We start from the raw sequence: 27389 nt of genomic DNA, 5'->3' as shown, positions 1-27389 counted from the left end.
CCCAACAGTGTAGTGTCTGTCTACCATCCCCAATATAGAGAAATTGGTCCTATTTCAGTCATATGCTTCTTAATCCAGGGAACAAGAGGAATAATGCAAATACTGTGCATTTTTCCATCTACTCTTTTAAAAAGTCTGAAGAGACTTCAGCCCAATTGCTCACTAACAACCCCCAGAATCTGCAGGCTTATTTTACATGATGTCTTGTCACATACAGAGACACACAGCAGTTTCATACTGCTTTTGGTTTCATACTAAAATATTTCAATATAATGTGTTTTTCAAATTGGTGTTATTCTTAAACTAATTTTGTGTATAAAATTTAAAAATTACTTCCAATTTGAAATTAATGCATCAATTAATTTCACTCTGTGGGATATAACGTATTTTATTGGCCAATACGGAAGTTTCCATCACAGTATTTTAAACATGATCTTTTGCATACAAAGTCCAGAATATCTCGCTGTGTATCTTTTAAGAGTTGTTTTGTTATTTAATTCCCTATTCCTTCAATTTAGTAAACATTTTCCAAAAACAATATTAAGTAGTAGACATTCAATCAATTCGGCTCCCTGCCATGCATCACTGTTGCGCATCGGGGAATTGACCTTTTCACCCTAACTGCTGCTAATAGCATTTTCTGCTCTCTGTTCCCATTTCAGTGAAGAATAATCCCAGGGTCGTCTGTTCTCAGTGAATCCATAAAGTTTCCGCAGGGCCACGCGGGCAGCCTCTTCTTCAGCAGCTAATATGGTTTCACCAGTCCCTTCAGCTAGAAGCTTCTTATCGCTGAAAAGAGAAGAGATGTTCTATGAAGCTTATTACTATTACCTCCCATATTAAAGGCAAAGCATTATATTTGTCACAGAATTATATTTATCAAGTAACTAAAGACCACACAGATTAAATATGAATGGAATATGGGAACAGGTTAAGTAAGTTGTCCTGTCTGACAATTACAGGGATTTACAAGGGTCGATCTGAGTTCAACCTGTCTGAAATGATATGTATGAGTTATTCTAAATCTTTTCTGACTTCTTGGAGAACAGTGCTTCCTCAGCTCTCTAGAAAACGCAGTGTAACTTGAACAGATGTCAAATGAAAGAAGAAAGTACAGTAAATAAAAATTAAGTTATCCACAATCTAAATTATTTCAGACCTCATCTACAGAGATTACCATTCCTATGATAGTAATGGCTACGGACTCTTTCAGCCGATGACCCAGATCTCCCTACACATTCAATATCTAAGAGCGACAATTCCCTGAAGTGGCACAACCCAGAAACCATTTTAACCCACAATCTACTTTCTGCAGAGGCCTATTCTTCAACATTTTTTGCCAGCAAGAGCATTCTTAGTGGAAGTCTGCTCAGAGAATACTACTGTTAGGGCATTCCTTAACCTGGTTTATGACTTTTCTGATTCTATAGAATCAACAGAGAAAAAGATAAAAGCTGTGTTTATAGCATGCATAGCTGTGAATACACACACTCGTATCAGGTAAGAATTATATTTACTCCTTGATACATCATTTTCTTGAACTGTCATTGTAAAAACAGGTTGATTTTCAAAAACAGAAACCAAGCATTTGATTGTCACACTCAATAGGCATTAACCAGTACACAGATATCCAGGATTAAGAATATTAAAGCTAATCAGCATCTAATAGGAGTCCCCATTGGCACAATGAGGTAAACCCTTGTGCCAACAGGACTGTTCACAAGGTTGGCTGTTCGAATCTGTGGAGCGAGGTGAATTCCCATCTGCCAGCTCCAGCTTCTCATGCAGGGACATGAGAGAAGCCTCCCACAGGATGGTAAAACATCTGGTCATTCCCTGGGCAGCATCCTTACAGACGGCCAATTCCCTCACACCAGAAATGATTTGCAATTTCTTAAATCACTGCTGACATGGGAAAAAAGACTTCAAAATAAAATCTACCAGTAAGTACCTGGCAGGGAAATAATAAACAAGTTATAGAAACCAGAACTGAATTTGCCGTTACGTCTGATGGGGGGGGTGGGGGGGGGAAGACTATGAAAAAGTCGGTCTGAGTTCTTCTACGGAGGTTGAGAAGATCAGGATATAAAAGTTTTAAATAAATAAATAAGATGAAGCCATGTTTGTATAATTATGGTAAGTGGCCTCACTCATTTTCTTCTGAAAACTTCAAAATCCATTTAACAATTCAGGGGCATTTACATCTTAACAACAGGCAGGATTTCATTAGCCATATCTGAATTCACATTTCATGAATCTGGCCAAAGAATGCAAGAGGCAAGTCTCCTCTTGTCACAGCAGTCTGACAGACATATTCTGCATAGCTGTCAATTAGGGAGATTTATTAGTACTTTTTCTCTCTCCAAAGGATAAACATGAAATTCATCCCTAACAAAATGCATCTCATACCTTGAACAGTAAAAAAAACAAAAGACAAAGTGTGTCAGCACAGCTTATTTTTTGCTAGCTGCATGCAGTGGATCCTGTTTGGCCTCAGCGCTGCCTCTAGGCCTCTGAGAGACTCAGAGAACATCACTCAATGATTTTCTATGGCCAAGTGGGGATACAAACCCTGTCTCCAGTTGTAGTCCACCACACCACTGTAGCACTCTTGTACTATATCCTAACACGTATAATATACATTCACAGAGGATACAGATGTTGAAGGGTCTCTGTTTGTCACTTTCTCCACAAAGACTGGATTTATACATGTTGTCTATTTATACAGGCATGACTTCTACATGCACGCACGCACGCACGCACGCACACACACACACACACAATTTTCTGACATCAACTGGCGTTCCTAGAGGCCTGAAAGATAATTACATCATGCATAGCCAATCATAAAGAGCCAGAATGATCATCCCAACTATCTGGAAATTGTACTAACCAATACAATCCAACGAAGTATAAGGGCAGTGCAGTTGTAGCTCCTGATTGTCTAGTTAGTCTTGGTTCTGGAGCAGATATATTCCTCTTGGTCAATTCCTCCATCAACAAACCCATGGGGTTTACAACATTCCACATCTCAAAGAGTTCTTTTCCTATTAGCTGATGAATGAAGAAGTCCTGTATATAAAAAGATTTCGATGTTAGTGTTTTGATTCGATATGTAGAATCAAATGGTATATATTAGGTATTTCAAACTGATCCATGCAATTGGGCTATATATGCTTCTTTTTCATTCTAATTGGTAAGATTCCAACATTCAATAGTTCACTTATCCAACTGTATCCCATGTTTCACACGTATGTACTAATTCCACAAAGCCAGACATCAGGTTGGGACTGACAGAGGACCAACAAACTCTTAGGCTCCATCTATATCCTATCAACTTAATTGGATGCAGAGACACTGCAATTTTGCAGTGGGATCTTCTAATTTTAAAGTATCTCTATCAAATACTCAGGCATATGTGTATATTAATTTTTGAGAACTTAAATAGTTTTGCATATTAAAAGTCTGGATGTGTTATAAATGTATTAGTTTCAGATCAGAAATATCTTTCGACTGTTGTAGATATACATTCTATTAAATTATGTTCCTGTGACATGGAATTTCACTAAGGGACAATGTTATTATAGCCCACATGCTTTTGCTTCTACAAAAGAACTTTTATTCCAAGGCTGGAAAAATAAATATTCACCATTATTTCTTCAATGAAATGAAGATCATGTGTCTACACATTTATACGTAATCTGTAAATGTCAACTTAAAGAAAATCATTATTTTTTTTAGAAATATGATTGGTTTTTATCAGTCTTCATTTATATTGTTTGAATTTCTCCCTTCCCTCTTTTTGTTTTCTATCTCTATTGGTCAAGTTTAATGTAAAACATGAATGTCAAAAGAGTGATGTTAATATTCAGAATAATGTACTCTAGTACTGTATTAAATGTTATTTTTCTAAACAGCAGCAATGGTTTCTCTGGCAAAGTTTCTGTCAACCAGCTCTGTTTCTTCAACTGCATGCATGGAGTCAAAGCTGACAGGAAAGCTGCAGTGAAATTGAATTCTACAATGAACAATGGCACATTATTTATTATATCCTGTGTGTTATGGCACGTAGAGCTTTAGCCTTAGATGTGTACTCATTCTTCAAGGCATAACAATTTTTTGCAGTACAAGAACTTACCCTGACAAAGAGCTTTGTTCTCTGAGGGCCACTGCTTTGCAGCAAGGCTCCTATTACAGCAAAGAAAGTCTGCTGAAGCACATTAGTTGGCACGGGAAATTCTGCACAGAGCGTAAAGTCTTGTAGTGACAGGTTTTGAGCCAAGTAGGACACTAATTCTTCACTGGTGAGAAAGTTAACAAGAGCCTCAATACCAGCAGGTGGCATTTTTGGATAAGCCTCTTCAAAGCACTGTGTGAGGTACAAGCGTGAAAAAGAGTTCCCTTGCAGATAAAGTTCATGGTTGTCCTTGAGATTAAGAGCAATGGCTTCTTTCTCTAGCCCCAACGCTTGCCGCCTAGACTCCTCATGTTTAATATAACAACGATTAACGAATGCAGTTTTAAGAAGATCCAATGCAAACTTCTCATGTATCCGGTGACTAAAAGCCTGTATTTCTGCATGATAATCCCAGTTAGGCTTTTCAGATCTATATAATGACAGAGGAGAAAACAGAAAATAATCAGGATAGACTATTGAAAGAAACCAAGAATCCTTCTGGCTCAGTGTTTGTCAAACTATACACCTCCACGTGTTTTGGAATTCAGCTCCCAGAAATCTCAGCCAACTTACTGGCTGTTAGGAATTGTGGGACATGAAGTCTAAAACACCTGGGGGAGCACAGTTTGAGAAACTCTGTTCTAACCAGTTAGTCTAAACTTGAACTTAAAAAGCAAGAGCTACATTCCTAATTATTTCTGACAGAATCTGAGAATGCAAAAAAAAATGTGTGCTGAGCACAGTTTTTCAGAGCCTTAAGAGTTAATTCATTATTAAACATATTTTGAGAACGGAAGTGCATAAATATTTTATTTATTTATTTATTTACTGTATTTCTATCCCGTCTTATCTCACCCCCGACTGAGAGCAGTTTCATTCTTGGCACAATTCGATGCCACATCAAAACATAAACATAACAAAATATAAATACATTCTGCAAGTCATATGCTGCAAGTATAACTGTACCCTCAACTTGCTCTGACATGATAAATAAATAAATACATTAAATATTAAATCATTACACACAAAACAATCACATATAAATACAATCAAAACAGGATTTCAAACAGAAATTAAAACAACCACAAAATCAAATTCAAATGACACTTTGGATTACTTCAAGTCATAATGTGCCAAAAAATGTTCTTTTTCTGCATGGATAAACTCTGTAATGTTTAACAAGCTGACAGAAAACAGGGAGTTGTGACATATATGAAATTCAAACAGAGAAACATGCTGCTTTTTCAACATAACACCCAGCACAGCCATATTAAGTTTTTTCTTTTCATCAACATATTCTCAGCCTAAAACGAAAGAAGTATCGCTGAAATTAGCATAATAGACAGAAGAATTAAGAGCACTTCTGTACCTACATGTACAGCGCATAAATGCATATGATCACGTGTGATTACGGATGTGTTGGGTGTTATGTAACAAAAGCCGCAAACTTAAGCCAGCATGGTATAATCGTGGTTTAAGCACTAGAGGGTTTCAATTCCCGCTCAGTCATGGAAACTCCCGGCGTAACCTCGAGGAAGCAATACTGTCTCAGTTTCAAACAAATGCCAAGGCAACCTCCTCTGAACAAATTTTGCCAAGAAAAACCTGTGATAGCTTTGCCCTAGGATCACCATAGAAACAACAACATAATCATTGTTTTAATTACAATTTATTACTGTGTTTTATTGTTATTTTATTTCAATTAATGTGTTCTATATTAACCCTGTTTGTTGTAATTTTTGCCACTTGGTGTTTTATTCTTTTAAATTAAATTATGTGTATATTTAATGTATTTCACTTTGCACAGTGTTGTCATGTAAGCCACTCTGAGTCCCTTTAGGGAGATGGGGCAGGATACAAATAAAGTTATTATTGTTATTATTAATAATAATAATGCTGAGAGATGGGAGTTCTAGATCTACTGGCAAATCTTGTTATGATCTACATTAGATCATCATGGATGTCTGATTCACAATTGTTTAAAGTAGACTGTTAGGAATGGTGGGAGTTGAAGTCCAAAACACCTGGAGGACCAAAGTTTGCCCATGACTGGTTTAAATTATAACAGCTATAAAAAGCCCACCCTCTTGTCCTAAACCATACTCTGAAATGAAAAAGTTTGGGATAGCTGGTGTGGATATTAGTAAGGACTGTGAATTCAGTGCAATTCTGGAACTCCAAACACTTCTGGACTCCTTTTAGTTTTAATATACCTGTACAATTTTAGCCCTAGGAGGAGCTCAGGATTCTAATAAAGAAAAAAACCAAATATCTGCAAAGTCCACAATTTGCATGTCCTTGGTACGAAATGCACAAAATAAATTATTTAGATACGGTAACAACCACTGGAGCTCCCGGTGGCGCAGCGAGTTAAACTGCTGAGCTCCTGATTGAAAGGTTGGCAGTTTGAATCCAGGGAGCGGGGTGAGCTTCCACTGTTAGCCCTAGCTTGTGCCAACCTAGTAGTTCGAAAGCATGCAAATGTGAGTAGATTGATAGGTACCACTTCTGCGGAATGGTAACAGCGTTCCATGCAGTCATGTTGGCCACATGACCTAGGAAATGTCTATGAACAACGCTGGGGCTCTTCAGGTTAGAAAAGCAGAAAAGTCAGACATGACTAGACTTAAGGTCAAGGGAGCAAGGGGAGCTCCCGCTGTTAGCCCCAGCTTACGCCAACCTAGCAGTTTGAAAGCATGCAAATGTGAGTAGATTGATAGGTACTACTTCTGTGGGAAGGTAACAGTGTTCCATGCAGTCATGCTGGCCTAGGAGGTGTCTACGAAGAATTATTTATTTATTGGGTTGTTGTAGGTTTTTTCGGGCTGTATGGCCATGGTCTAGAGGCATTCTCTCCTGACGTTTCGCCTGCACTTTGGCAAGCATCCTCAGAGGTAGTGAGGTCTGTTGGAACTAGGCAAAAGGATTTATATATCTGTGGCATGACCAGGGTGAGACAAAGGACTCTTCTCTGCTAGAGCTAGGTGTGAATGTTTATTTATTTACAGTATTTCTATACCACTTTTCTCACCCCAAGGGGGACTCAAAGCAGTTTACACATAAGTAATGGCAAAATTCAATGCCAGTATAAACAATTTCAATTATACACTACAATTAAACATAAATCAAATTAAAACCATACATCTATAAGCAATGAAACAATCATTATAGCAATAAAACAGTCAACAGACAACGCCGGCTCTTTGGCTTAGAAAAGGAGAGAGTTGGACACGACTAGAATTAAGGTCAAGGGAAAACCTTTACCTTTAACAACACTATTAGGAAACATAATACGCAAAACATTGATAAATAGCAAGTATTAACAAATAATAATACATGCATTGTTTAGTCAAGAACATGTTTTACAGCTCTGATATTTTGAAGGTGACAAGATCTGGGCCAACTTGGGCCTTCCCTCCAGGTCTTTTGGACTTCAACTCCCACAATTCCTAACAGCCTACCGGCTGTTAGGAATTGTGGGAGTTGAAGTCCAAAAGACCTGGAGGGAAGGCCCAAGTTGGCCTATGCATGCGCTATTTCGACCTACTAATTTGCATATGGTTTCTTATTGGCCAGCCTCAACATTCTAACATAAGGCACCACTTTAACTGCTGAATGCCCAACACTGAGGGAAGGCCCGAAGCCCCGTCCACTCGGGAGGCCCCTTCCCGCCCTCTCCCGCCGACAGGCCTCTCTCACCGGCGCTGCGGGGGCTCCAGGTGCCGCTGCTGCTCCAGATAAGCGCGCACCCATCGCTTGCTCTCCCGGCGCGGCTGAGAGTGGAGAGGGAGGCGCCTCGTGGCCGCGGAGAGCAGCGGGCGTAGCAGAGCGGACGCCATTGCTCTGCAATAGAAGATCGACGGAGGAGGTGCCCCGCGCACAGGCGCCGGCCGGAAACACGAGCCACCGCTTTTCTGTTCCGGGTGATTCATTTCCTCTGCTTAGAGAAGGATTCTCAGGGTTCTCTTATGTTGTCTGATCATTTATGTTATTACTTTCTAATGGCATTTAATTTCAATATGTAAGGGCTGCATGTCAACAAGTTTATGTAGTATTTTATATTGTGGCTAATCAAATTTTGTCCAATTTGGGCCCCTCCTCCACTGCCATATAAAATCCAGATTATCTGCTTTGAACTGGATTATATAGCAATGTAGACAATTATATAGCAATGTAAACAATCAGGCACATCTAATCACCTCTCCACAAAAGATTCCCCCAGGCACTGCCAAGCCATCAAATGCTAATTAAGGTGGTCAGTTGAAACATTCACACCTAGCTCCAGCAGACAAGAGTCCTTTGTCTCACCCTGGTCATTCCACAGATATATAAATCCATTTTCCTACTTCCAACAGACTTCACTACCTCTGAGGGTGCTTGCCATAGATGCAGGCGAAACGTCAGGAGAAAATGCCTCTAGAACATTATTATTTTATTATTATTAACTTTATTTGTACCCGCTAGGATCTCCCGAAGGACTCAATGCGGCTTACAAAGGCCAAGGCCTCAAAACACAACATAACAATACAACACCTAAAACAAATTAAAAACAGTTAAAGCAATATTAAACAACAAGCAATAAACAATTCATCAAGACACTATAAAAGTGGGCCGGGCCAGGATAATGGGTACAAGATTAAAAGTGCCGATGTGACAGCTGATATGTAAGGATTATAGGGTAACATGGCCATATAACCCGGAAAAACCTACAACCCAGTGATTCCAGCCATGAAAGCCTTTGACATCACGTAATGAAGTTAATCCAGTTCAAATCCAGTCCCCATGGGAAGAGAAGGTAGTCTAGCAATAAATGGAAGTTTGTCTTGCCATTTTTCCCAACATACCATTGTTGATGCCAAAGGGCCTCCTTTTATATTTTTTAGGTCTTTCCCCCCGATTTCCCCTCTATCATGTCTTATGGGGAAAATTGGGCTCTAATCATGTTTTATGGGGAAAATCAGGCCCCGAGTCTCCTTTAAAAACTGTCCCACCTTCTCTGCCCCTTATACTCCCTCCAGGCAGAAGATATGAATACTTCAGATGATTGGTGATATGATAGATCCTTTTGCTTGGGATGCCTACTTTCACTCCATCCCTTTTCTGTTGTACTGGAAAAGAAGAAAGTTCCTCTCCTCCCTTTCAAATACAAGCAATGGAAGTCCTGGATTTTAACCGTACAGCCACATGTCTCACACATCACTTATTTTAGCATGCAGTAAATAAAGTTAAGCAATATACTTAACATCAAGCACAGGGTGCATCTGAGAAGTCCTTGTTGAGCATATAGGATCAGATTCTGAATTCACATAGCTTGTTTGCCAATACAGGCAGTCCCTGAGTTACAAACACCCAACTTACAAACAACTCATAATTAAGAACAGAGGTGAGACAACAGGAAGTGAGAGAAATCAAACCCATCACAAGGAAAATCCACTCCTGAAAGAGTCATTATCATGGGGAAAACGTGTCTCCACTGAAGATTTATTACCAATCCTTGTATCAACAAAAAGTCAAATTCTTCAAAATCCAGTTGTCACAGTGACACAAAAGTGCGGCGAAATCTTCAGAACAGGGGCACAGAGAGCAAAAGAAACACCCCAGGAGTGTTAATCCTTCCCTATAGTAGCCAAAGCTTATATATGTATGTCAGAGCAGTTTTTTTTTCAAGTTTAACTCAAGCTTGCTACCTCCACACACACCTCTTTCTCTATTGTTTGGGTTATACTTTTAAAATATGGGTTGCTTACCTGTAAACATAGTTTCCCTAGTGGTCACCTGCAAATTTACACATATATGGTAATATCCGGCGCTCGCGCCGGCAGCAACGGAAAGTTCACGAGATAAAAGATCAGTTGGAGCAGCCCCTCCCGCCCCCCTCTCCTCTATAAATAGCCCTCCCGAGAGACCGCGGCCAGTTCTTCCGTCGCTAAAAATCGCATACAGAAGAGCTGGGGCATGACAATCAGGAGGGGAGGAAGGGCGGGTTGTGTAAATTTGCAGGTGACCACTAGGGAAACTATGTTTACAGGTAAGCAACCCATATTTTCCCTGCGTGGTCACTGCAATTTACACATATATGGTAGACTAGCGAGCTGCTAACCTGGACGGAGGGCGTCATGCCACAGCCGAAAAAAGCACCGCTCTACCAAACGCTGCATCAGCCTTCGATTGCACATCCAGCTTGTAATGTTTCACAAAAGTCGTTGGTCTGGACCAAGTGGCTGCTCTACAAATAGTGTCAAGCGGAACGCCTTTCAAAAACGCCGTCGAAGTGGCCATCGCCCTTGTAGAATGCGCCTTAACCTGCAAAGGTAAGTCTTTCCTACACATTTGATAAGCAAGTTTAATGGTCGAGACAATCCATGCTGAAAACCTCTGTGAGGAAACAGGAAGTCCCACAGAATCCTCTCTGTATTTTAAAAATAACCTAGTAGATTTTCTACAACCTTTGGTTCTATCTATATAATATACTAGAGCCCTACGTACATCCAGCAGATGCAAGTTCTTCTCTAAAGAAGAAGATGGGTCTTGAAAGAAGGCTGGTAATATAATTTCCTGCGACATATGAAACTTGCTTGTCGCCTTCGGTAGAAAAGATATATCAGGTCTTAGTACTACCTTATCTCTGTGTATTCTCATATAGGGCTCATCGCACCTAAGGGCACACAGCTCTCCCGCTCTACGTGCTGACGTTACTGCAACCAAAAATGCTGTTTTCCATGTCAAATATGCCATATCTACCGTCGCCAATGGTTCAAATGGGGCTTTAACCAAGGCCGAAAGTACTATCTCTAAACTCCATGAAGGAGCAATTGGTGCTACTGGTGGTCTCAGATTCTTTAAACCCTTCATGAATTGGGACACCATCGGGTCACTAAAACACGATGGCAAGCCTGCCTTCCTCCTAAACCAGGATAGAGCTGCTAAATAACATTTTAAAGATGACCAGGATAAACCTAAATCAACTAAATGGGCCAAAAAGTCTAACACCAAAGAAGTTGGAGCCTTAACAGGATCTATCCCTTTATTTTGAGCAAACTTCGAAAACCTTGACCACTTATAGATGTATGACCTTCTCGTGGATTGTCTCTGGGCTGCTTCCATAATTAACTTTACTGGACTGGAAATATACGCCAAGCTGTCAGTTTCAATTTCTGGACGTCCGGGTATAGCACCCGACCATCCTCCTTCGTCAGCAAGTCTTCCCTCTGAGGAAGCGGTTTGAATATTCTTTGGGACATTTCCAGTACTAGGGAGAACCATGGCTGTCTGGGCCACCATGGGGTAACTAGGATCCCTTGAGCCCGATCCTGGGCTAGCTTTGATACTACCCGATGTATAAGGGGAAACGGAGGGAACGCATAAACCTTCCACTCTCCCCAGTGTTGCAGAAAGGCGTCGCCCAGGCAATTGGGCATCAGCTTCTGACTGTTCCTGGCGCAAAAAAGATGGCACTGTGTGTTTTGGGCCGAAGCAAATAGATCTAACTCTGGCCTGCCCCAGGCTCGAAATAGTAGAGCTGCAACCTGCCTGTTCAGAGTCCATTCGTGACAGGTGAGGGGGTTTCTGCTTAAAAAGTCCGCTAACACATTCTGCTCCCCTGGCAGATGTATTGCCAAGAGATGAATGTCTCTGTCTATGCACCAATTCCACACCCTGAGTGTTATCTCCAGTAATCCCCTTGAATGGGTTCCTCCTTGCTTGTTTACATAATACATTACAGTTGTATTGTCTGTTACCAGTTGGACTGTTTGATGCCTTAAAATTGGTTCGAAAGCCTTCAGTGCCTTCTCTACTGCTAATAACTCTAACAGATTTATGTGGTATGAGGTTTCTACAGAAGTCCATGTCCCTTGTGTTGTTAACCCATCCACATGTGCTCCCCATCCCGTGAGTGAGGAGTCTGTGGTCAGGATTTTGGAAGGCTTAGGTTGATGAAAGGGAAGGCCAACACAAACATTGTGGCGTTCCGTCCACCATAAAAGGTGTTTGAGTTGTTGCACAGGCAAAGATAGGTGCATACTGGATCTGTGTAACAATGGGTTGAAAACCGACAGGAACCAGGACTGAAGGGGTCTGAAATGCAGTCTTGCATGCGGAGTCACCGCGGTCGTCGACGCCATATGCCCTAATATCACCTGAATCTGTCTGGCCCTTACGACGTTTCGTTTTACAACCTGAAGTATAAGACTCTGCAGTCTTTTGAAGCGGTCGTCGGGCAAGTATGCCTTCTGAGTCTCCGAGTCCAATAATGCTCCGATGAACTGCATCCGTCTTGATGGAACGAGGTTGGATTTCTCCCAGTTCACTATTAGACCTAAAGACTGGAGGAGAAACAACGTTTTGTCGATATGCGATAGAAGTCTTTCTCTCGAATTCGATACAATCAGCCAATCATCAATGTATGGAAAAACCGTTATTCCAGATGTGCGGAGGTACGCCGCCACTGTGGCCATACATTTTGTAAACACTCTTGGTGCAGTAGCCAATCCGAAAGGCAAAACGTTAAAATGGAAGGCTTGACTACCGACTTTAAAGGCCAGGTATCTGCGGTGTTGCTGATTAATGGAAACATGAAAATAAGCATCTTTTAAGTCTACTGATGCAAACCAAACATCTTTATTTAACAACGGAAGAATCGTCTTAAGTGAAACCATGCGAAACTTTCTAGAATTAATAAAATTATTCACCCCTCGTAAATCTAATATTGGGCGTAAACCACCTCCTTTTTTAGATATTAAAAAGTAACGGGAGAAAAAACATTGTCCATATGCTGATGGAGATAGTGGACTTATTGCTCCCTTAGACAGTAAAATCTTAATCTCCTCTAAAAGTGCAGGAGAAGGAGGCGTGGTCTTAATTAGACCCACAGGCGGTAAATTTTCAAATTCGATCAAATAGCCAAATTTAACAATTTGAAGCACCCAGGAGTCAGTGGTTATACTTGACCATGCGTCATAAAAAGGGGCTAAACGCGCCCCAAAATAAGGTAAGTCTGCATTTACAGTGTTCAGATTTTCACAAACAGTAAAGTTACAACTTTGTAATGAAACAGAAGGTACTAATGTATGTAAACTAGATCCCCCATCGCCTATAGAGAGAATGTCAAAAACGCTGCTTGTTTCCCCCTTGGCGGTTGGGCTTATTCTGGTAAGGCTGGAACTTGTTTCTTTGCCCATAGGTTTGCTTTCGCGGAACGTAAGGCTTAGAGTTCAGAGGCGCACGTTGTCTCTGCTGGCCTCCATAAAAATTACCAGAATTTCTTCTGAAGTATGATGGGGACGACTGCCATCGAGGTTTTTGTTGGAAGTATCCTTGTTTTGGGAAGCCATATATCTGCATAGTTTTTTTCATTTCTTGATTGTGTTTCAGTCTTTCATCTGTTGTAGGATGAAAAAGGCCGTCTTCATGGAGAGGTAAGTGTTCCGCTAAAGAACGCCCTTCCTCGGACAAAGCTGATGCACGTAGCCAAGCATGTCGTCTTATTGAAGTAGCAGTACTAAAAAGCTTCCCAGCAGTTTCAGCCATATGCTTGGCGAAGTCCTTTTGGAATTTTGCCAACAATAAAGCCTCTGAATGGAATGCTCGTGGAAAACGTTGTTCGTTTTCTGGAATGAGGTCTATGTATGGGATCACTTTATTCCATAAATGAGTCTGATAAGCGCTCATGTAAGTTGCAAAATGAGCCATCCTAGTAAAGAGTCCAGCAGTCATATGGGCCTTCTTACCCATAGCATCCACTTTCCTTCCTTCTTTATCAGAAGGTGTTGGATTTAATTTCTTGCTTTTTTGACCATTCCCAACCTCAGCTATAACCGTATTAGGGATAGGCGGTCTAGCTATCCAGCTTGCTGAGGAAACATCAATCCTATAAAGATTGTCCACCTTTCTTGGGATTGCAGGAGTCAATGAAGGAGAACCTTCAGCCGACTTAGTAAGCTTTAGTAGGTAAGGAAGAGCCGGAAGAGCTGCCGAAGTAACAGATTCCTGTTGTTCAGCAGGAAACATTGGGTCGTCCACTGACTCCGGCTGTTTTGGAGTTGGGAGATCAAGTGCGCGAACCATTCTATTTATAAGTGAAGCGAACTTCGTGTACTCTTCATTGAGAACATCTTGTTCTGTTTCTTCATAATTATCCTGAATAATCACATCCTCATCCGAGGATAGACATTCAGCCATTTGTGGCACCTCAGACTGAATAAGAGGAGACAGTTGGCCCTGTGGAGCTATTGACTCCGAAGCCAGAGTATGATTTTTCTTAGTTTTAGATGAATGAGTTTTCCTTTTCTGAGCTTGTCCAGCAGTGGACACAGTATTCACATTAGTATTAGATAAGGGCCATTGCGAAAGCATTGGTGCTCCACAATAAAACATTTGACCATTCGATGCCATCTGCCAGAAACCTCCCTGGCTCATAAAGGGAGGTGGGGGTTGAAATTGTCCTCCCTGTAGCATGCCTGCTTGATTCATAAACATTTGGGAGGGCTGGCACTGGTTTCCTTGAATCATGCCTCCTTGATTTATAAAAGGAACATTAGGCTGGGGTTGACCCCCTTGATTAAATCCTCCATAGGACAAAATTGGAGGTAGTGGTTGGCAATGGCTGCTCTGATTGCCAACACTCCAGCTCTGGCTGTCTTGGTTAACGTTAGTGGACGAGGGCTGTGTATTCATCCATCTAGATGTATGGGAGTTACTCCCTGGACTGTCACAAGCCCTCCCTTTCTTGCTCTGCTTCCTCAAAGGGGAGGAGCTAGAGGAGGAGTCAGAGGAGGAGCTTGAGGTCTTTGGCGCCGAGCGGCTTCGACGCCGGCGTCCTCCTCCTTTAGTTGCATTACGCGAAGGCGCTCGATCGCGAGCGCGTCGAGGAGTCGTTTGTTGATGTCTGGCTGGCGAGGAGAGGGCGCCCGATACCGAAGCCACGGTATCGTTGGGGCCCTGAGTTTGAATCGGCGTCGACACCGAGACCAACGATGGGGCCATGCTTTTGGGGCATGCCTCAACAGGTAACTGAAGGGTCGCCCCTTCATTCTTCTCTTCGTTGCGGGCCGAAACCGCCATTTTACTCGGCGGTTGGTTTAATAAAGCCATTTCTCCCTCCTTAGAGGGGTTTTGAGGCTTTTTTAAAAGAGAAGTTTGAGCCACTTCACCTCTTTCGGAGGGCTTGCTGGCTTTAATCTTATTCAACTTTATGATTTTCTTTTTCTTAAGGGCCGGGTCGGCCTTATCTGTTGTGTCCTCTATCGGAGGGAGCAGAGTCTGCTCATACAATGCCGCTTTTAACCGCAATTCCCTATTCTTCCTCGTTTGCGGCGTAAACGCTCTGCATATTTCACAAGGCTGGGAGAGATGTTCTTCTCCCAGACAAACAAGACAATGAGGATGGGCATCATTGTCCGGATATTTATTTGGACACAAAATACATTTCTTGAAGGAAGTTGTTGTCATATTCAAATCTCTCACTTTCCCTGATGCTGCCTTTTTAGCGCGGATTGAAAGAACTGGCCGCGGTCTCTCGGGAGGGCTATTTATAGAGGAGAGGGGGGCGGGAGGGGCTGCTCCAACTGATCTTTTATCTCGTGAACTTTCCGTTGCTGCCGGCGCGAGCGCCGGATATTACCATATATGTGTAAATTGCAGTGACCACGCAGGGAAAATGATCTTTCCTGACTTACAAATTAACTTAAGAACAAAGTTACAGAATCTATCTTGTTCATAACTTGGAGATTGCCTGTGTCTTTAAAAAAATCCACTAACACTCAATGGAAATGTTTTCAAAGAATGTGTGTAGGGCTCGGTTTCCATCACATGACGTAAGAGCACTTTGGTGGGATTCCTTGGGGGCTCGGTTTCCACATCACATGGAAACAGAACAACCTGTCTACAGGAGTAGGGAATTACCCAACTCCAAAAAGTTTTAAGACAGGCAAAAGTCGGGGAAAGATGGGCATCAAAATAGTAAGGATGTGGGATGGCTAGTCATCCCACAAGACGGAAGGGAACAGGTTAAGACGGTTCCCTCCGTTCTCTCCAACTCCATCTGATGAAGTCCTGACTGGAGACCAGGGATCGATTTTCTGCTTTGCCAGGGAATCTCACTGGGTGACGTTGGGCAAGTCCCTCTCAGCCTTAGAGGAAGGCCTCTGGACAAATCTTGTGATAGAATTTGGCTTAAGGTCAGAAATAACTTGTAGGAACATTAAAAAATGTGTACTTGGAGAACTGAGATCTAGGTCTACTTGTGGTGATTTGTGTTAGTTCATTAAAAATTTCTGAACCCATTATTTTAACAGTATCAACAATGAAAGTATCAGCAATAACCTTGTTCTAAATCATACTCTGAAATAAAGAAATCCTGGGATATCTGGTGTGGATTTCTATAGTTAAGGATTGTGAAAAACTTGATGAATTCACCTTAGGGGTGCCGTATGTTGGAAATGACTTCAAGTCATACAATAAACCGCATTGATCTTTTGCAGCCTAAAGAGGGGGAAAAGGGGAATAAAATAGTTATGTGGCTGCACCTTTAACTGGCTTTTATTTTTACATGAGCTTTCATTATATAAATCCACTTCTTCAGGAGCAGGACAAAATAATATTAAAGCATCAGGTGTAAAGCATATGTATACAATTGGGAGAGTGGGATAGAATGGAATAGGTTTATATCTACATAAGCATATCCTAATGAAATCCAGTAGTCCTAAAAGCTGCAGCCATGTTCTATTTTCTCTCTCTCTCTCTCTCCTTTCTTGTCAATGGAACAGTGTATTAAACTGTATACACATGTTGACATGTTTCTTTTGCAGTAATGACAGGATCTTTTTCCATTATGCAATTCTCCTTTCAAACCAGAGCATCTGATTCAATTAGTCCTTGATGTCCTTTGTAGATAAAATCCAAAATGTGTTTGTTTTGCAGCACGATAATATGGTTACCTGTTTAATAATCCATCCAATTACGTCAAGCAGTCCTTATTTAACGGAGTGTTTTCAAGTTTTTCTGATCTCCAAGTCAAATATGTTGAAGGATCTTTAAATAATTAATATCTTTAAAGCATGCAACAAAGATTGGGCTTAAAAAGGAATGGAAAACCAGCGCAGTTACATACTTTGAAAGCCACAGATTCCTGTCTGATCTTGGAAGCTAAACAGGGTCAGCCCTGGTTATTACTTGAATGGGAAAATGTCAACAGATATCAGGTGCTGTAGGTTATATTTCTGAGGAAAGAGCTGGCAAAGCTACCTTTGAGTATTCCTTGTATAAGAAAACCGAAATGTATGAAGTTGCTGTAAGTAGGCAGGTGACACACACAGTTTATATAAGGCAAGTGTTAGATGTCTATAAAGCATACAGCAGGAACTAACTAGTTAAGGCATCAATAAGTGTGCTGAGAAGTCCTGTGTCTAGGAAAGGAGGAAGTTGATGCACCAATCACAGCAGCTATCTGAACTTGCAGGAGCAATGCTGGATTCAGAAGTACTACCACGGTTATGATTGCACTTATATAATGTTCCAGGATTTCCACAGGTTTTATAGCATGAGTTGAAACAAACAGACAAAAGCTTGTCCATCATTAGCAGAAAGAGAACCCAGCCATGGAACTCTGGATGACCACATTCAGCAGTTTATATACACATCAAAATTGCTTGGTAGGCACTTTTTGTGTTATAACCTTGGCTCGTAGCACACCAATTTGGATTTTGGATCAATTGGGTGCATGTCACGTTGCAGTCTGTACATTAGTAACTGCGATTGAGGGTGTAGTTGTACTCCTGTCCAGCTATCAGGCTTCCCACAAGCAGTGTTTGATCACCATGGGTACATCTACACCGCAAACTTAGTGCAGTTTAGCACTATTTCAACTTCCATGGCTCAATTTGTAGTTTGGTAATTTGTAGTTTGGTAAGGCAACCCCCTGGTTGCGCAGCGGGTTAAACTGCTGAGTGGCTGAATTTGCCGACTGAAAGTTTGGTGGTTCAAATCCGGGGGAGCAAGGTGAACTCCCACTGTTAGGCCCAGCTTCCGCCAATCTAGCAATTTGAAAACATTCAAAATTTTAGTAGATCAGTAGGTACCACTTCTGTGGGAAGGTAATGGTGCTCCATGTAGTCATGCCGGCCCCATGACTTTGGAGGCATTTACGGACAATACCGGCTCTTTGGTGTAGAAATGGAGATGAGCACCATCCCCAGAGTCAAACAAGTAGACTTAATGTCAGGGGAAACCTTTACCTTTACTTAAGGCATCAATACTTTTACGTAGATAAGCCTAAGACCTTGTATAACCACAACTCTCAGGATCCCTTTACATTGGGCCATGGCAGTTACAGTGGTGTCAAACTGCATTGCTTCTACAGTGTAAATGAACTCCATGTAAAGCTAAACAGACCTCGGAAATGATTCAACATGACATTTCTCTTGTGCTTTAGTTGTTTTGCTGTACTTGCAACCATTTTTAAAAATCTTAACCAATGAGTAACAATTTCAGCCAGCTTCTCTGCTTCTCTTGTTTTTAGCAATTACTGTAGAAACATTTAATGGTAGCTCTAATTTTCACAGTGAACACTTAGCTTACCTGTCCAAACGTATATTCCCCCTATGAACCACCTTGGAGATTAAGATCGTCTGGGGAGGCTCTGCTTTCAGTCCCGCCTTCTTCACAAGCGGGACTGGTGGGGACGAGGAACAGAGCCTTCTCAGTGGTGGCCCCTCGGCTATGAAACTCCCTCCCCAGCGACATTAGATCAGCCCCCTCCCTCCTAGCCTTTCAAAAGGAAAGTAAAAACTTGGCTTTGGGATCAGGCTTTTGGAATATAGTGCAGTGCTATAACAGATTTGGAATATGTGCAATGACTATGGAACGTCTTTAGACTACAACTAGCTGTGCCCTGCCACGCGTTGCTGTGGCCTATAGTAAAACTTATCAAAGTAGAGGTAGATATCTGGACTATTACGAAAGAGAGGTCCCTACCTATTCCTTCCCCCTTTTCCTCCCCCTTTCTCTCCTTTCTTCCTTCTCTACCTCTTTCTTTCTTTCCTTCTTTCACTACTTGGTTTCATCCTTCTCTCTTTCCTTCATTCCCTCCCCCTTTCTTCCTTTGCCTTTCTTCCCTGGCTGTTTGCTTCCTTCTTTCACTTTTTATTTCCTTTTATTTCACCACCATCATAACAATAACAATAATGCAATGCATTGCCTCTGGGACCTGACACCTCTCCCATTCCCCCTAAAAGGGTCTCATAGGAACAATAGCATAATAATAATAATAGAAATAACAACCTTTACCCGCCACGTGTTGCTGTGGCCAGTCTTCCCTCTTTCTCTCCCTCCCTCCCTCCCTCCCTCCCTCCCTCCCTCCCTCCCTCCCTCCCTCCTTCCTTCCTTCCTTCCTTCCCATCTTTCCTTCTCCTCTTCTTTCTCTATCTCTTTCCTTCCTTCCCCCTTTTTCTTTCTCTTCTGCTGTCTCTCTTTTCTTTCCTTCCATCTTTCCTTTTCTTTCCTTTTCTTCTTCCTCTAACTTTCCTTCCTTCCCCCTTTTTCTTTACCTCCCTTTCTCTTTCTTCCTTCTTTCCTTCCTTCCTGTCTTTCCTAGATTTTGACAGGGCGGGAAGGGGCGGGGTGGGGTTTGGAGGTGGCCTGAAGTAAAAGGAGGTAAGATTGGGGCAGGGGAGTGATGGAGCGTGGGGTTGCGTGTGTGTGTGCGGCAGCGGGGGGAGTGGGGTTGCGTGTGTGTGTGCGGCGGTGGGGGGAGTGATGGAGCGTGGGGTTGCGTGTGTGTGTGCGGCGGCGGGGGGAGTGATGGAGCGTGGGGTTGCGTGTGTGTGTGCGGGAAGCGGCGCGGCGGGGCTTGGAGTGGGCATGGTTTCCGCAGAGGGAACGTTGGCCGGAAGGCCATGTGCGCGCGTGATGGAACTTGCGGCTGGGCGCCAATGCGCATGCTCAGTTGTTTTGCCGTTTTGTGAGTGTGTTGTTGTGTTGTTTTTCATTTTGGGTAGATATGTTTGTACCTTGTGGGTTGTGTTATGGGCATGGGAATTTTGGTTAAGTTTCGTTGGGGTTTTTTTGAGTTTTGTTCTTTTGCCGTTTTGTGAGTGTGTTGTTGTGTTGTTTTTCATTTTGAGTAGATATGTTTGTACCTTGTGGGTTGTGTTATGGGCACGGGGATTTTAGTTAAGTTTCGTTGGGGGATTTTTGAGTTTTGTTGTTTTGCCGTTTTGTGAGTGTGTTGTTGTGTTGTTTTTCATTTTGAGTAGATATGTTTATACCTTGTGGGTTGTGTTATGGGTACGGGGATTTTGGTTAAGTTTCGTTGGGGGATTTTTGAGTTTTGTTGTTTTGCCGTTTTGTGAGTGTGTTGTTGTGTTGTTTTTCATTTTGAGTAGATATGTTTGTACCTTGTGGTTTGTGTTATGGGCACAGGGATTTTGGTTAAGTTTCGTTGGGGGATTTTTGAGTTTTGTTGTTTTGCCGTTTTGTGAGTGTGTTGTGTTGTTTTTCATTTTGAGTAGATATGTTTGTACCTTGTGGGTTGTGTTATGGGCATGGGAATTTTGGTTAAGTTTCGTTGGGGGGTTTTGGAGTTTTGTTTCCTCGTTGGATGCCCCTAACAAATTTATATATATAGATTATGAACTGTATTATTTATATTTAATGTTTTTAAATGTTTAAAAAGCTTAATATGTATACATTTTAATTTTAGTGTTACTGGAATTGCATGTGTTTTAAGGCATTGAATAATTTCCTATATGTAAGCTGCCTTGGGTCCCCTTTAGGTAGAGAAAGCTAGGATATAAATAGGGTAAATAAATAAATAAATATCTTTCATACAAACTCTGCCATTTTAGCGATCTTGTTCAAAGAAGGTAGAAGATTTAAAATCAAAGTGTAGGATGTGTTAATACATAAAAAAAGGTTTTTACAAATGTTTATACTGAACTAGCTGTGCCCTGCCACGCGTTGCTGTGGCCTATAGTAAAACTTATCAAAGTTGAGGTAGATATCTGGACTATTATGAAAGAGAGGTCCCTACCTATTCCTTCCCCCTTTTCCTCCCCCTTTCTCTACTTTCTTCCTTCTCTACCTCTTTCTTTCTTTCCTTCTTTCACTACTTGGTTTCATCCTTCTCTCTTTCCTTCATTCCCTCCCCCTTTCTTCCTTTGCCTTTCTTCCCTCCCTGTTTGCTTCCTTCTTTCGCTTTTTATTTCCTTTTATTTCACCACCATCATAACAATAACAATAATGCAATGCATGGCCTCTGGGACCTGACACCTCTCCCATTCCCCCTAAAAGGGTCTCAGAGGAATAATAGCATAATAATAATAATAGAAATAACAACCTTTACCCGCCACGTGTTGCTGTGGCCAACCTTCCCTCTTTCTCTCCTTCTTTCCCTCCCTCCCTCCCTCCCTCCCTCCCTCCCTCCCTCCCTCCCTCCTTCCTTCCTTCCTTCCCATCTTTCCTTCTCCTCTTCTTTCTCTATGTCTTTCCTTCCTTCCCCCTTTTTCTTTCTCTTCTGCTGTCTCTCTTTTCTTTCCTTCCATCTTTCCTTTTCTTTCCTTTTCTTCTTCCTCTAACTTTCCTTCCTTCCCCCTTTTTCTTTACCTCCCTTTCTCTTTCTTCCTTCTTTCCTTCCTTCCTGTCTTTCCTAGATTTTGACAGGGCGGGAAGGGGCGGGGCGGGGTTTGGAGGTGGCATGAAGTAAAAGGAGGTAAGATTGGGGCAGGGGAGTGATGGAGCGTGGGGTTGTGTGTGTGTGTGCGGCAGCGGGGGGAGTGATGGAGCATGGGGTTGCGTGTGTGTGTGCGGCGGCGGGGGGAGTGGGGTTGCGTGTGTGTGTGCGGCGGCGGGGGAAGTGGGGTTGCGTGTGTGTGCGGCGGTGGGGGGAGTGATGGAGCGTGGGGTTGCGTGTGTGTGTGCGGCGGCGGGGGGAGTGATGGAGTGTGGGGTTGCCTGTGTGTGTGCGGGAAGCGGCGCGGCGGGGCTTGGAGTGGGCATGGTTTCCGCAGAGGGAACGTTGGCCGGAAGGCCATATGCGCGCGCGATGGAACTTGCGGCTGGGCGCCAATGCTCATGCTCAGTTGTTTTGCCGTTTTGTGAGTGTGTTGTGTTGTTTTTCATTTTGAGTAGATATGTTTGTACCTTGTAGGTTGTGTTATGGGCACGGGGATTTTGGTTAAGTTTCGTTGGGGGATTTTTGAGTTTTGTTGTTTTGCCGTTTTGTGAGTGTGTTGTTGTGTTGTTTTTCATTTTGAGTAGATATGTTTGTACCTTGTGGGTTGTGTTATGGGCATGGGAATTTTGGTTAAGTTTCGTTGGGGGGTTTTTGAGTTTTGTTTCCTCGTTGGATGCCCCTAACAAATTTATATATATAGATAGAAATGTACAAGCAAGAAAAAGATGCCCTAAAGAGGGTGAAATTACTTGAAAAGCAATAATGATTTTAGCTCTAGACCTTTAACTAAAATAGATGTTTCTAAAGTAGAATGATCATAAGGTCCATATATAGTAGTTCATAAAAAAAGAAATTGAACATTGCTTTGGTCTGATGTTTATTAAATACACTACCATTGGTACTTTGTTCCATAATCTTCAGATCACTCAGGGACAGATTGGCTTAAAAAGGTTATTTCATAGAAAAAAATGCAAAAGACTCGCAAATTAAAGCTAAAATACATTACATACACCTCTGAATAATCCATTGACTTATGTTAACAAAGAATGTATTTCAGTCAATATGTACATGTGCTTGAATGAGAAATGCTCATGAATTTGGATGGCTTTTGAACTGGAACTCTATTGCATTAAATTCGGCTAAAACAAAACAAGTGAAATAGGTTTAACTATAAAGGTGCCATGTTTAATGATGGAATAACAATAAAAAACCTATACCTTTAAGTCTGCAAATAATTGGGAAAATATCTCTTTGTCTTCCTAAACAAAAGAGAATTATCTATTTCACAACTTGTGTAGACAATTCCCTTTGTAAAATAATTCAATCCAAATTTATAGCAAGTCATGCAAAAGGAAGATGTTACAATAAATCTCAAAAATAAATACAACGATCCAGAAAACCCTTTCACACTGTAACTTTTTACAGTTGTTTGCTGCAGCAGACGTTTCCAGTGCATGGATCACAAAATCACCATACAGTCCAGAGACAGAAACAAAAGACTTTATAAATTCTCTATAACTCCCCCACCCTCGAATCTTTCATGGACTTGTGGCTATTTCTAGCGCCGAAACCAAAGCCAACTATTTAGCAGCCAGAAAGCTACTGTAATTGAGTACATGATCATTTCTCTTTTCGCACGCTCTTTGTTTTCTTCCTCCAGAAGTTGTAGACGGCGATTAAGTTTTATTATCTAAAACAGAAAAAAAATTTTTTTATATCTTTAATGCTTAGTACAAAATTTAACCCATTCTAGATTCACATAATCACAAGGTCTCCTCTAGAACCCTATTAATGCAGGCCTAGAGCACTAGGTGTCCCCGGTGGTGCAGCGAGTTAAACCGCTGGGCTGCTGAACTTGCTGATTGGAAGGTCAGCAGTTTGATTCCAGGGAGCGGGGTGAGCTCCTGATGTTAGCCCCAGCTTCTACAAACATAGCAGTTCGAAAACATGCAAATACATTCTTAGTATAGAAACAATGAAATCAGCAGGTTACACAAAGATTACTGTAAACATGACTAAGTCTGGATCTAGCTTAATGATCTAACTTTTATGAAATTCAAATTAAATTGCAACCAGGAAAAAAAGAAAGAAAATATGCAAATATGAGTAGATCCATAGGAATCACTTTGTCGAGAAGGTAACAGGGCTCCATGCAGTCATGCCGGCCACATGATCTTGGAGGTGTCTACGGACAACGCCACCTCTTCAGCTTAAAAATGGAGATGAGTACCACCCCCAAGAGTCGGACATAACTAAATGTCAAGGGGAAACCTTTACCTTTACAACACTGTCTACACTTGTAGTAAGGGGGATATATTTAGTATACAACTATCATGATGCCATACTCCTAGATCTTTGAATCCTGATTGTTTATTCCTCATCCTTAACTCCCATGGTTGAGTACAGCTATTTATAAATTTATAAATCCACTGATTCATGCCTTTTTAAATTCATTGATTGCTTCTTATTGCACTTTCCATTTCTGATTTCAATCATAAATCTACAGCTACCTCTTATCCATGATAATGCTACTCTTTGCAAATGGACATAATTTCTCAGTCCCTTTCCCATTAATCACGTATGTGCTGCAGTACATATATTTTACTGAACTGAGAATATTGTGGGAGAGATCCTGTATTTTCATTTCCAAATAATAGTGTACATTTACTTTGGTCTCCCCTGCATCTTGGGAAGTACAGCATTTATCACACTCCTTGAAAGAGGGGTATCCATCTCTACAAGACAAGAAATAATTTAGATACCTGTCGTCTTAAAGAAGCAGCATCCACAACTGTCATATCTTCCGGGGTTCCTTCAAATGATGTATCCATATTTGACAGTGCATATCTATAAAAGGAAAAAGGCAAAATATGCTTCCATGAACCACATGTAGAGGTAATTAGGGATTGACACACAGAACAACACAGTCGGGTTATTCCTTTCCCTAACAACTTCTTGCAACCTCTAAAAACAATTCCTACATGTCATCAGAATATCCAGACTCGTACTACATTCATTTTGAAGAACAGCCAACTGAAAAAGCAAAATCAGCTGATTATCTTTTGTGCCCACAGGAATATCGAAGTACATTCAGAAGCCTTTTTGAATCCCATGAAAAATCATGGTAGTACTGCATGATTTCTTTTTTGAGTAACCAATATCTTCATACTCATAATCCATTTTTAGATGGAATAGAAAAGGGGTTAATTGTCCGCGTTGTGAACTAATAGCAAACCACTCCAGTGCTTGCACTGGGGATTAGAGAGGGAGAAAAGAAAACTTCAAAGTGCTGGAAGAAATAAATCAGTTTAATTGTGTACAATTAAAAACAGAGGTGGGCAAATATGGAAGGGGTGCAAAGGAGCCGACTTCTAGTGCTGCGGATCTGTGATGGCACCTTGAAAACTGCAACTGGAAGTCTCTTCTGGATCCTCCTAATTCCATTCATTGGGCTGCTTGGCTAAAAATGTAATACTGATCTGAAGGCCTCCAGAAATTAACTTTTCTGGTTCATCTGGATATAAAACTTGCCAAGGAAAATTGTGTGCATGTCTTTTTGTGGTGAGGACAATGGTAGGGGGCTATAAAACAGTTCACAAGTTGGAGGGCCTCCAAAAAGCCCAGGAAGCAGCCTGTTTCTAATTCCTAAATTAGACTGGCACCCAATTAGACAATGGAAGGAATAGAGGAAATGAGGCAGTAGAAAACACCCTGCAGAATGTACTATTTTGAAACAGATTTCCACCCCTAATCTTGAATATTAAAATCAATGAGAAATCTATCCATTGTGTTGTCGAAGGCTTTCATGGCCAGAATCACTGGTTTGCTGTGAGTTTCCTGGACTGTATGGCCATGTTTCAGAAGCATTCTTACCTGACGTTTTGCCCACATCTATCATAGGCATCTTCAGAGGTTGTGAGCTCTGTTGGAAACTAGGCAAGTGAGGGTTCTAATATCTGTGGAATGTCCAGAGTGGGAGAAACAGCTCTTGTCACTTTGAGGCAGGTGTGAATGTTTCAATTGGCTGACTTCATTAGCATTGGATGGCCTTGTAGCTTCAAAGACTGGCTGCTTCCTGCCTGGGGGATCCTTTTTCTGATTGATTGTCTGGAATTCCCATTTTTTGAGTGTTACTCTTTATTTACTGTCCCAATTTTAGAGTTTTTTAAGAAAATAATAAGAGTTAAAATAGGGGCATTCCAGACAAGAAACCATCAAAACCAGCTAATACCTCCCAACAAAGGATTCCCCCAGGCAGGAAGCAGCCAGACTTTGAAGCTGCAAAGCCATTCAATGCTAATCAAGGTGGCCAATTGCAACATTCACACTTGCCTCAAGTTCTTTCTCCCACCCTGGACATTCCACAAATATATAAACCTCACTTGCTTAGTTTCCAACAGAGCTCACAACCTCAGAGGATGCCTGCCATTGATGTGGGCAAAACGTAAGGAAAGAATGCTTCTGGAACATGGACATACATCCCTTAAACCTCACAGCAACCCAATCTAGCCATCATTTTATAAGATAGGATTTATTCCTTAAAATGAGCAAGCATTGTTTAATATAAAGGGAATGCTGGTGAAAGGATTTAAAGGTGTATATACAACCCAAGGGAGAGATAGATCTATCAAAAGAATAAAACAAAAGGCCTGCTTGCCTTCAAAACATACAAAATGAATGTACATAATATCTTATGAAGAAACAAATGCAAATGAACTCAAGAGGGACTTACTACTGAATTGGTAAGTTCAGGAGTCAATCGCTATTAAGTTCTGTGAAAATCTGGTATAAGATATCACAGCTAACTAAATTTAAGTTTACCTGGCATCATGATGAGGGTTGGAGGAAGTGGTACCAGCTGACCCACCACGTAACACTGGCCTAGGATAAGGTTCATTCAAAGGAGGCATAATGCAGAAGAAGGAAATGGGAAGTGGAAGGAGAACAAAAATCCAAAGTGAGCTCATTAAGATATTACTATTTGAGCATACTGAAATATCACTAATCTAAATCCTAGTTATGTTTTAAAGATATTCAGTTTTAAGGTAAAGGTTTCCCCTTGACATTAAGTCTAGTCATGTCTGACTCTGGGGCGTGGTGCTCATCTCTATCTCTAAGAGCCGGCATTGTCCGTAGACACCTCCAAGGTCATGTGGCCAGTATGACTACATGGAGCACTGTTATCTTTCCACCAAAGTGGTGCCTGTTGATCTACTCACATTTGCATTTTTAGAACTGCTAGCTTGGCAGAAGCTGGGGCTAACAGCGGGAGTTCACCCCGCTCCCCGGATTCAAACTGCCAACCTTTGAGTCAGCAAGTTCAGCAGCTCAGCGGTTTAACCCACTGTACTACCGGGGGCTCCTCATTCAGTTTTTGAGATGTTGGTTTAAAAAGAAACTCCTTAACACTTTGCTTGTTTCTGTTTCCAAGGAATGGAGCCTAATTGAAATTAATGGGATGTTAATAAATTACTCCCATTTATTTCAATAGGTCTGCTACAAAGATTACAACATTTAGGAAAAAAATTAAAGAAAGAAGTTGGA

The 27389-nt window shown here is 41.5% G+C and overlaps 2 protein-coding genes across 6 annotated transcripts in view; both read right to left on the bottom strand.

Annotated features, from left to right (window-relative positions):
* Positions 1-372: 372 nt before the first annotated feature.
* MRPL44 (mitochondrial ribosomal protein L44) lies at positions 373-8047 on the bottom strand. The gene is made up of 4 exons (XM_060767841.2): positions 7877-8047; positions 4139-4607; positions 2894-3072; positions 373-789 (listed from the first exon to the last, which is right to left on the bottom strand). Exons 1-4 carry the CDS (start codon positions 8014-8016, stop codon positions 618-620), a joined length of 960 nt encoding a protein of 319 aa, XP_060623824.2. The 5' UTR covers positions 8017-8047; the 3' UTR covers positions 373-617.
* Positions 8048-22705: 14658 nt separating this feature from the next.
* The window catches only part of MFF (mitochondrial fission factor), a 28637-nt gene continuing 23953 nt past the window's right edge, over positions 22706-27389 (bottom strand). For 3 of the 5 annotated variants that reach the window (XM_060767842.2, XM_060767843.2, XM_060767845.2), the window contains 3 exons: positions 26667-26726; positions 24608-24692; positions 22706-23535 (listed from right to left, as the gene is read on the bottom strand). In XM_060767842.2, the coding sequence (XP_060623825.1) occupies positions 23404-23535; positions 24608-24692; positions 26667-26726 (277 nt within the window). In that variant the 3' untranslated portion in view covers positions 22706-23403. The remainder of the gene's footprint in view (positions 23536-24607; positions 24693-26666; positions 26727-27389) is intronic. The other 2 variants (XM_060767844.2, XM_060767847.2) reach the window with 1 other exon arrangement.

This window comes from Anolis sagrei, chromosome 3, assembly GCF_037176765.1.
Source record: "Anolis sagrei isolate rAnoSag1 chromosome 3, rAnoSag1.mat, whole genome shotgun sequence".
NCBI lineage: Eukaryota > Metazoa > Chordata > Lepidosauria > Squamata > Dactyloidae > Anolis > Anolis sagrei.
The sequence above is the reverse complement of the archived record's forward strand: the minus strand, read 5'-3'. Positions and strand labels throughout refer to the sequence as shown.